Source organism: Vicia villosa, linkage group LG6 (assembly GCF_029867415.1).
Source record: "Vicia villosa cultivar HV-30 ecotype Madison, WI linkage group LG6, Vvil1.0, whole genome shotgun sequence".
Lineage (NCBI taxonomy): Eukaryota > Viridiplantae > Streptophyta > Magnoliopsida > Fabales > Fabaceae > Vicia > Vicia villosa.
In genome coordinates this window covers 141,984,448-141,994,066 of record NC_081185.1, presented here as the reverse complement: position 1 = coordinate 141,994,066, position 9,619 = coordinate 141,984,448, and the positions used below count along the sequence as shown (strand labels likewise).

General features: G+C 29.3%; 1 protein-coding gene and 1 pseudogene across 1 annotated transcript; both read right to left on the bottom strand.

The window, feature by feature from the left end:
• Nucleotides 1–1,212: 1,212 nt before the first annotated feature.
• Nucleotides 1,213–3,086, bottom strand: LOC131614846 (xyloglucan endotransglucosylase protein 1-like). Its single transcript, XM_058886387.1, has 3 exons — nucleotides 2,808–3,086; nucleotides 2,140–2,333; nucleotides 1,213–1,612 (listed from the first exon to the last, which is right to left on the bottom strand). Exons 1-3 carry the CDS (start codon nucleotides 3,084–3,086, stop codon nucleotides 1,213–1,215), a joined length of 873 nt encoding a protein of 290 aa, XP_058742370.1.
• Nucleotides 3,087–6,528: 3,442 nt separating this feature from the next.
• LOC131614845 (xyloglucan endotransglucosylase protein 1-like) lies at nucleotides 6,529–8,374 on the bottom strand (annotated as a pseudogene).
• Nucleotides 8,375–9,619: the final 1,245 nt, after the last annotated feature.

Genomic DNA, 9,619 nt, shown 5'->3' with positions numbered 1-9,619 from the left:
TATAGATTCTTTTTGAATGCATAGAGAGAAAGCAGAAAAAGCCGAGTTCTATCAAGTAAATTTTGTGATGTATAGATTCTTTTTGAATGTATACTTTTTGAACATAAAAAGTGTGCTAGTTAAGGTTTTAAAAATTGAGAAATGATATTTGGATATAATTTTTTTATTCTATCTAGTATATTTTGTGTGTATTTTTGAAATGTGGGTTAGGTATTGAAAGTAAAAAGTATTAATTATAGAGATAAAAACATATAGTGTCACAAATAGCATTAATATTTTGATGTTGAAACAATGTAGTTGTTAAAAATTATCCTTGAAACATGAAATTATGTTGAATAAGTTTTATCAAAATTCTCTTTTGGGTGGGGAACGTTTCATTGAATTGCTACACCATTATATTTGTCATTTATTTTCTTGCAGTTTTTTTTTTGATGAAAGGTTTCATTGAACCTAATCCATCTATTTTAACCGAAGCATGTGAATACCGGTAAAAATAACCATATTTTTTTCTTCTCTTTTTAAGGCATTGTATGCTTTGTGTATTGCATATACTCTTAACATTTAGCACTTAATTGAAAGACGTCTTATTTGGTTGTAGAAAGTGATTGTTTATAAACTTTTTTAAGTCTTGATTTTTCAATTTCAAACATGAAATTCTTTTTTTATGTAACAAAACAATACGTCACCAATCTAAAATAAAGAGCTATAATATAAATAGGGTTCAATCAATGTACTTTCATAAGCAAAAGAGTATAAATATAATAATTGTGTTATTTAAAATAACGTATCTCTATTTCATTTCTATGAACCTCATACTACCAAAATCCATGTCCACTAAATCAACTTTATCAACCTTAATGACTTTGACGTGACAATATATTATATATGCTTTTGCACACAAAAAACATTAAATCAATAAAATATAACAAAAAATAAAGTGAACAATCAAATACCATAAAAATTTATTAATCATAGTATCCAGTACACAATTATGTAATGTTAGCTTTTATATTTAAATAAATTTGAATTTTGAATTAATTTTGCAAGAGGCGTCAATAGTAGACATACATGTCTTTTTAATGAATACCAAATTAAGAACTCTCCAATAAATAAATAAATAAATAGTACATATTTTAACTTATCTAAAAGAACAAAAAATTTACTTCACGTTATATACTTGGTCACAAAATGCATCATGACTGCATGCAATTTCTAATATTCATCCGGGTGATCAGTTAAGCGATTGTGGCATTCATAAGGAAGACCATGAGCAAAACGTATAAAATCACGACAATAGTCATAAACAATCAATTTTGTATAAATCTCTTTGAGCTTCTTCCTTGTTTCACCAGTAAGACCTTTATTTTCTCCATCATTGAAACCTAAGCAATTATTTGATGGACTAGGAATGCATGCATTGGCATTAAAGTTTCTAAATCCAGCCGTGAATGGAGCCTTTGACCAATCAATTTTCACCTGTCCCCCTCTTGTTGCCCATGAATCTCCATTCCATAGTGTTGTGTATAATTTCATTGGTTGCCTTGTTGGGAATGCAACACCGGTGTTTTGTCTATTATGTATCACTCTTATGGGTATGTTATCCACCAATATTCTGCATAGATGCCAAACACATGATATAATTATATGTATATATACATTGTTTTGTTCCATATATAGAATTATATTTTTTTCATTGTTTTAAAAGATTTTTTGATATGGGGATCATTATCTTGTCACTTAGATCAAGGGGCATATATTAATTATAATGATAGAATCATGTAATCTTAGGATTTGGGTTACGTGCGGTGTGATTACACGCAATCATCAATTTTGGTCAATTTATGGAGGTTCCAACTCACATTTAATTTCTAATTGGTGTTATTGATTGTTAATGTATTAAAATCTTGGGTAATTTAGTATTGAATTTGTAATATGTGTTAACTCGGGTATTACGTCTAGTAGAAATTAAGGTTAGATGGTGTTTCAAAATTTAAATTAAGCAGTGAGAGGTGCCACATTTAGTGGATGACATGTCTTGAATAAAATTATGTACCTTTAGTGAACCAAAACGTGAAAAACAAAATAAAAAATATTCCTAATAAATTTTATGAAAACTTACTGAAGCAATGAAGAACTTACATTATGCGCTGAGGATTCCAATCAATTGAGTAAATGTGAAAGTCTTTTGTGGGATCAAACCAAAGATAGAATTGCACCTCACGACCTCCATTACCATTGGCATATAAATTGGTTGAGAGAATATATGGATCACCAGATAAGTTGCCCAAAAATTCCATATCAATCTCATCATGGTGTGGTCCTTGAGAACTTAGCTGCATATATATTCATATAGGTGAAATTAAATAATCATACAATAAGTAAAAGTTCCTTAAATTATGAAATGTGTTATGTGTATGTGTAACCGTAATGGTATTAACTTGTTTTCCATAGCTATAATTGTTGCCACAATATAACAATTTGAATTGGCTACTGTCATAAATCTTACACATTCATGTGGTTAGCTCATCGATGACAGTTGGATCAAGATCAAACAATATATATATATATATATATATATATATATATATATATATTTAAAATATGATAATTTTAGAGTTTAAAATATAAAAATCTATTTGATTCATGCATTGTTTGATCTTGATATAAGGGTCACCGATGTGCCAATTGTGTGAATTTTTACCAAAATATAAAGATTTGCAGTGCAACATCAATTGTAATTTAAAACTATTATAAATATGAATTAAGAGTTTGCAAATATTAGTGTAATTCTGGAACAAAGTGCATACATAATATGCAGTGACAGTGCCCGCAGAGTTTCCTGGCACAAGTTTGATTTGCATATCAAATCTTCCAAACAAATATTCATTCTTGGTACCAATGCCTGAGCCAGAATATTTATCCATTGTAAGTGTCATACAATTGCCACCATCTTGTATGTTAGCCCTTTTATCTCCAAATAAAATGTTAAAATCAGTGTTGAAATTTCCACCAAATGCAATTGTGCTAAAGGTTAAGCATAAGCAAAGCAAGAGAAAAATAGAGTTATTGGCATATGAAGAAGCCATAATTAACTAATGTTTCACTTTGTTAAAATTGATAAATTTAAAGTTTGAAAATTTGTATTTAAATTGAAGTTTGTATTTACACAGTTGTCATAATATCTGTAAAACGCAACAGATTTTGATCAATTTAGTTGTCTAAAGCTCAATGTTACAATGACATCCCACAAGTCACTGTTATTGTTGAAAGTTACACCTCAACTTTATTGAGGAACTAAAAAAAGGTTTTAATTAGCAAATAATTTTTAAGGCCAAAGTATTGTTTCCTCTTTAAATTTGTTTGAATATTTAATGTTGAAAAGTTGGATTCAAGTCAAAAGCCCAAAATAGGAGCATATTATACTTGAATGAGAGGTATTATGGAATGGGGGTTCTTAGCATTAGAGGTACAGCAAACACATTAACATAAAATAAAACTACACGTTGAGAAATCATTCTCCCAAAAATTATTATTTTTACTTATATGATTACGTAAAATTTATGTTTAGCTATCACAATAAAATGTAGTTAGTTACTCTCAATAAGTTTATTCGTCAAAAGTTAGGAGAAATATAATAATAAAAAATTAATACCTGTTTGACACTCTTATTTCGGCACTTATGATATCCTAAATATTTATAGAGATTTTTGTTAACAAAGAAAATTGTAATGACAACACTAAAAAATAAAATGCACAATGAACTTCTTGCAAATGACTTAATTGTTTTTAATGAAAATATATACAACGTTAGTTATTGATGAAATTTAAGTATTTTTTTATAAGCATGAATTTGACTCTTTTGTTGATATATTATATTTTGGGTAAATTATATTTTTGGTCCTCTTAATATATCTACTTTCATTTTGAGTCTCTACAAATTTTCTATTTTCAATTTTAGTACATTAAACATCGGCATAGGTGACAATCATTTGCCCTCATTGGATTTTCAAGTTTATCAAACCATAATACTTAGGTTTGCATGTTTGACCGCTTAATCGTTCATGCTTGACTTATCATAGTTGTCATAAGAGTTGTCATCATGGTGGTTGTCATCATCAAAAGTAGATGTCATATAACATGCAAAATAAGGTTCCACATTCTCCCCCCTTTTGATGATGACAACACATCTCTCAGGTAGGTGATAATACAAACCATATATTTTAGAGTATAGAACTCCCCCCGAGTTAGATAGAAAATACACCCTCCACTGAGAGTGTATTTCCCCCCCCCCTTTGTCAAAATAAAAAAGGCGGGTAAAAGATGCACTTGCGAGAAGTAAATATGCAAAACAAGAGAAATTTAGACATTTAAGATAGAGAAATCAACACACTCATTATTATTGAAAAGTTCAAAATAAAGAAGAGAAATTTTCTTAATTGAAACATATGAAAGTACTAAAAGAACTTGCAGGATACAACGAAAATACTTAAGTGAGACTACTCTGCATCAAGATCATCAAAAAAGAACATGTCATGAGATAAATTTGGATATGTTAGAGATCAAGTGACGGACTATGAAGTCGATCTTGTCATTGATAACATATATTTTTCAACTTATGATTTTTAAGAGGCTTTGGTTGTTAGTATCCGAGGGAAGTTCTCTGAGCTATTTATTTCTATGGTTATCTCCTTGCTTTTGGTTTTTCTTTTCTTCTCATCTAATGGTACATATTCAACGATCTTTCCATATTTTATCTCATGTTGCATTGATGGTAGGACAGAGATTCCTATCGTGGTTGTTTCTTCCTTGAACTCATCAACTTTAAATTTAAATCCTGTTTCTTCTAGAATCTCTGTGACTAGGTTTCCATATGGTAGGTGTGAGAATTTTTACTTGCTTTCTATAATGTAGTTAATATTTTGTCGTGCCCAACTAACCTTGACCTTATTTTCTATCATCCATACAGTTTCCACATCTACTTGGGTTAGGCAACCAAATTTACCTTTTATAGGAAATATGATATGACTCATAACATAGAGAAACATTAGGCTTTTAGGGTAGATGTATTAAAAAGTGAATGGATAAGGTATGTGTGACGATGGTTCTTTCGCGAGGGAGGATACAATAGTGATGTAGTTGTATCTGTTGACTTTGTCTCCAAGTTCAATGATTCCGTCTTCACAAGGAAGATTTATCAACTTTCTAAATTCTTCTACTGAGAGATTTATCTCGTACCTTCTTACCCTTCTTTGAAGTATTTCGTCGACTGGATGAAGGTTTAATAAGAACATCTTTACAAGGAATGTATAGATTCTTTTTGAATGCATAGAGAGAAAGCAGAAAAAGCCGAGTTCTATCAAGTAAATTTTGTGATGTATAGATTCTTTTTGAATGTATACTTTTTGAACATAAAAAGTGTGCTAGTTAAGGTTTTAAAAATTGAGAAATGATATTTGGATATAATTTTTTTATTCTATCTAGTATATTTTGTGTGTATTTTTGAAATGTGGGTTAGGTATTGAAAGTAAAAAGTATTAATTATAGAGATAAAAACATATAGTGTCACAAATAGCATTAATATTTTGATGTTGAAACAATGTAGTTGTTAAAAATTATCCTTGAAACATGAAATTATGTTGAATAAGTTTTATCAAAATTCTCTTTTGGGTGGGGAACGTTTCATTGAATTGCTACACCATTATATTTGTCATTTATTTTCTTGCAGTTTTTTTTTTTGATGAAAGGTTTCATTGAACCTAATCCATCTATTTTAACCGAAGCATGTGAATACCGGTAAAAATAACCATATTTTTTTCTTCTCTTTTTAAGGCATTGTATGCTTTGTGTATTGCATATACTCTTAACATTTAGCACTTAATTGAAAGACGTCTTATTTGGTTGTAGAAAGTGATTGTTTATAAACTTTTTTAAGTCTTGATTTTTCAATTTCAAACATGAAATTCTTTTTTTATGTAACAAAACAATACGTCACCAATCTAAAATAAAGAGCTATAATATAAATAGGGTTCAATCAATGTACTTTCATAAGCAAAAGAGTATAAATATAATAATTGTGTTATTTAAAATAACGTATCTCTATTTCATTTCTATGAACCTCGTACTACCAAAATCCATGTCCACTAAATCAACTTTATCAACCTTAATGACTTTGACGTGACAATATATTATATATGCTTTTGCACACAAAAAACATTAAATCAATAAAATATAACAAAAAATAAAGTGAACAATCAAATACCATAAAAATTTATTAATCATAGTATCCAGTATACAATTATGTAATGTTAGCTTTTATATTTAAATAAATTTAAATAAATTTGAATTTTGAATTAATTTTTCAAGAGGCGTCAATAGTAGACATACATGTCTTTTTAATGAATACCAAATTAAGAACTCTCCAATAAATAAATAAATAAATAGTACATATTTTAACTTATCTAAAAGAACAAAAAATTTACTTCACGTTATATACTTGGTCACAAAATGCATCATGACTGCATGCAATTTCTAATATTCATCCGGGTGATCAGTTAAGCGATTGTGGCATTCATAAGGAAGACCATGAGCAAAACGTATAAAATCACGACAATAGTCATAAACAATCAATTTTATATAAATCTCTCTGAGCTTCTTCCTTGTTTCACCAGTAAGACCTTTATTTTCTCCATCATTGAAACCTAAGCAATTATTTGATGGACTAGGAATGCATGCATTGGCATTAAAGTTTCTAAATCTAGCCGTGAATGGAGCCTTTGACCAATCAATTTTCACCTGTCCCCCTCTTGTTGCCCATGAATCTCCATTCCATAGTGTTGTGTATAATTTCATTGGTTGCCTTGTTGGGAATGCAACACCGGTGTTTTGTCTATTATGTATCACTCTTATGGGTATGTTATCCACCAATATTCTGCATAGATGCCAAACACATGATATAATTATATGTATATATACATTGTTTTGTCCCATATATAGAATTATATTTTTTTCCTTGTTTTAAAAGATTTTTTGATATGGGGATCATTATCTTGTCACTTAGATCAAGGGGCATACATTAATTATAATGATAGAATCATGTAATCTTAGGATTTGAGTTACGTGCGGTGTGATTACACGCAATCATCAATTTTGGTCAATTTATGGAGGTTCCAACTCACATTTAATTTCTAATTGGTGTTATTGATTGTTAATGTATTAAAATCTTATGTAATTTAGTATTGAATTTGTAATATGTGTTAACTCGGGTATTACGTCTAGTAGAAATTAAGGTTAGATGGTGCTTCAAAATTTAAATTAAGCAGTGAGAGGTGCCACATTTAGTGGATGACATGTCTTGAATAAAATTATGTACCTTTAGTGAACCATAACGTGAAAAACAAAATAAAAAATATTCCTAATAAATTTTATGAAAACTTACTAAAGAAATGAAGAACTTACATTATGTGCTGAGGATTCCAATCAATTGAGTAAATGTGAAAGTCTTTTGTGGGATCAAACCAAAGATAGAATTACACCTCACGACCTCCATTACCATTGGCATATAAATTGGTTGAGAGAATATATGGATCACCAGATAAGTTGCCCAAAAATTCCATATCAATCTCATCATGGTGTGATCCTTGAGAACTTAGCTGCATATATACATATAGGTGAAATTAAATAATCATACAATAAGTAAAATTTCCTTAAATTATGAAATGTGTTATGTGTATGTGTAACCGTAATGGTATTAACTTGTTTTCCATAGCTATAATTGTTGCCACAATATAACAATTTGAATTGGCTACTGTCATAAATCTTACACATTCATGTGGTTAGCTCATCGATGACAGTTGGATCAAGATCAAACAATATATATATATATTTAAAATTTGATAATTTTAGAGTTTAAAATATAAAAATCTATTTGATTCATGCATTGTTTGATCTTGATATAAGGGTCACCGATGTGCCAATTGTGTGAATTTTTACCAAAATATAAAGATTTGCAGTGCAACATCAATTGTAATTTAAAACTATTATAAATATGAATTAAAAGTTTGCAAATATTAGTGTAATTCTGGAACAAAGTGCATACATAATATGCAGTGACAGTGCCCGCAGAGTTTCCTGGCACAAGTTTGATTTGCATATCAAATCTTCCAAACAAATATTCATTCTTGGTACCAATGCCTGAGCCAGAATATTTATCCATTGTAAGTGTCATACAATTGCCACCATCTTGTATGTTAGCCCTTTTATCTCCAAATAAAATGTTAAAATCAGTGTTGAAATTTCCACCAAATGCAATTGTGCTAAAGGTTAAGCATAAGCAAAGCAAGAGAAAAATAGAGTTATTGGCATATGAAGAAGCCATAATTAACTAATGTTTCACTTTGTTAAAATTGATAAATTTAAAGTTTGAAAATTTGTATTTAAATTGAAGTTTGTATTTACACAGTTGTCATAATATCTGTAAAACGCAACAGATTTTGATCAATTTAGTTGTCTAAAGCTCAATGTTACAATGACATCCCACAAGTCACTGTTATTGTTGAAAGTTACACCTCAACTTTATTGAGGAACTAAAAAAAGGTTTTAATTAGCAAATAATTTTTAAGGCCAAAGTATTGTTTCCTCTTTAAATTTGTTTGAATATTTAATGTTGAAAAGTTGGATTCAAGTCAAAAGCCCAAAATAGGAGCATATTATACTTGAATGAGAGGTATTATGGAATGGGGGTTCTTAGCATTAGAGGTACAGCAAACACATTAACATAAAATAAAACTACACGTTGAGAAATCATTCTCCCAAAAATTATTATTTTTACTTATATGATTACGTAAAATTTATGTTTAGCTATCACAATAAAATGTAGTTAGTTACTCTCAATAAGTTTATTCGTCAAAAGTTAGGAGAAATATAATAATAAAAAATTAATACCTGTTTGACACTCTTATTTCGGCACTTATGATATCCTAAATATTTATAGAGATTTTTGTTAACAAAGAAAATTGTAATGACAACACTAAAAAATAAAATGCACAATGAACTTCTTGCAAATGACTTAATTGTTTTTAATGAAAATATATACAACGTTAGTTATTGATGAAATTTAAGTATTTTTTTATAAGCATGAATTTGACTCTTTTGTTGATATATTATATTTTGGGTAAATTATATTTTTGGTCCTCTTAATATATCTACTTTCATTTTGAGTCTCTACAAATTTTCTATTTTCAATTTTAGTACATTAAACATCGGCATAGGTGACAATCATTTGCCCTCATTGGATTTTCAAGTTTATCAAACCATAATACTTAGGTTTGCATGTTTGACCGCTTAATCGTTCATGCTTGACTTATCATAGTTGTCATAAGAGTTGTCATCATGGTGGTTGTCATCATCAAAAGTAGATGTCATATAACATGCAAAATAAGGTTCCACATTCTCCCCCCTTTTGATGATGACAACACATCTCTCAGGTAGGTGATAATACAAACCATATATTTTAGAGTATAGAACTCCCCCCGAGTTAGATAGAAAATACACCCTCCACTGAGAGTGTATTTCCCCCCCCCCTTTGTCAAAATAAAAAAGGCGGGTAAAAGATGCACTTGCG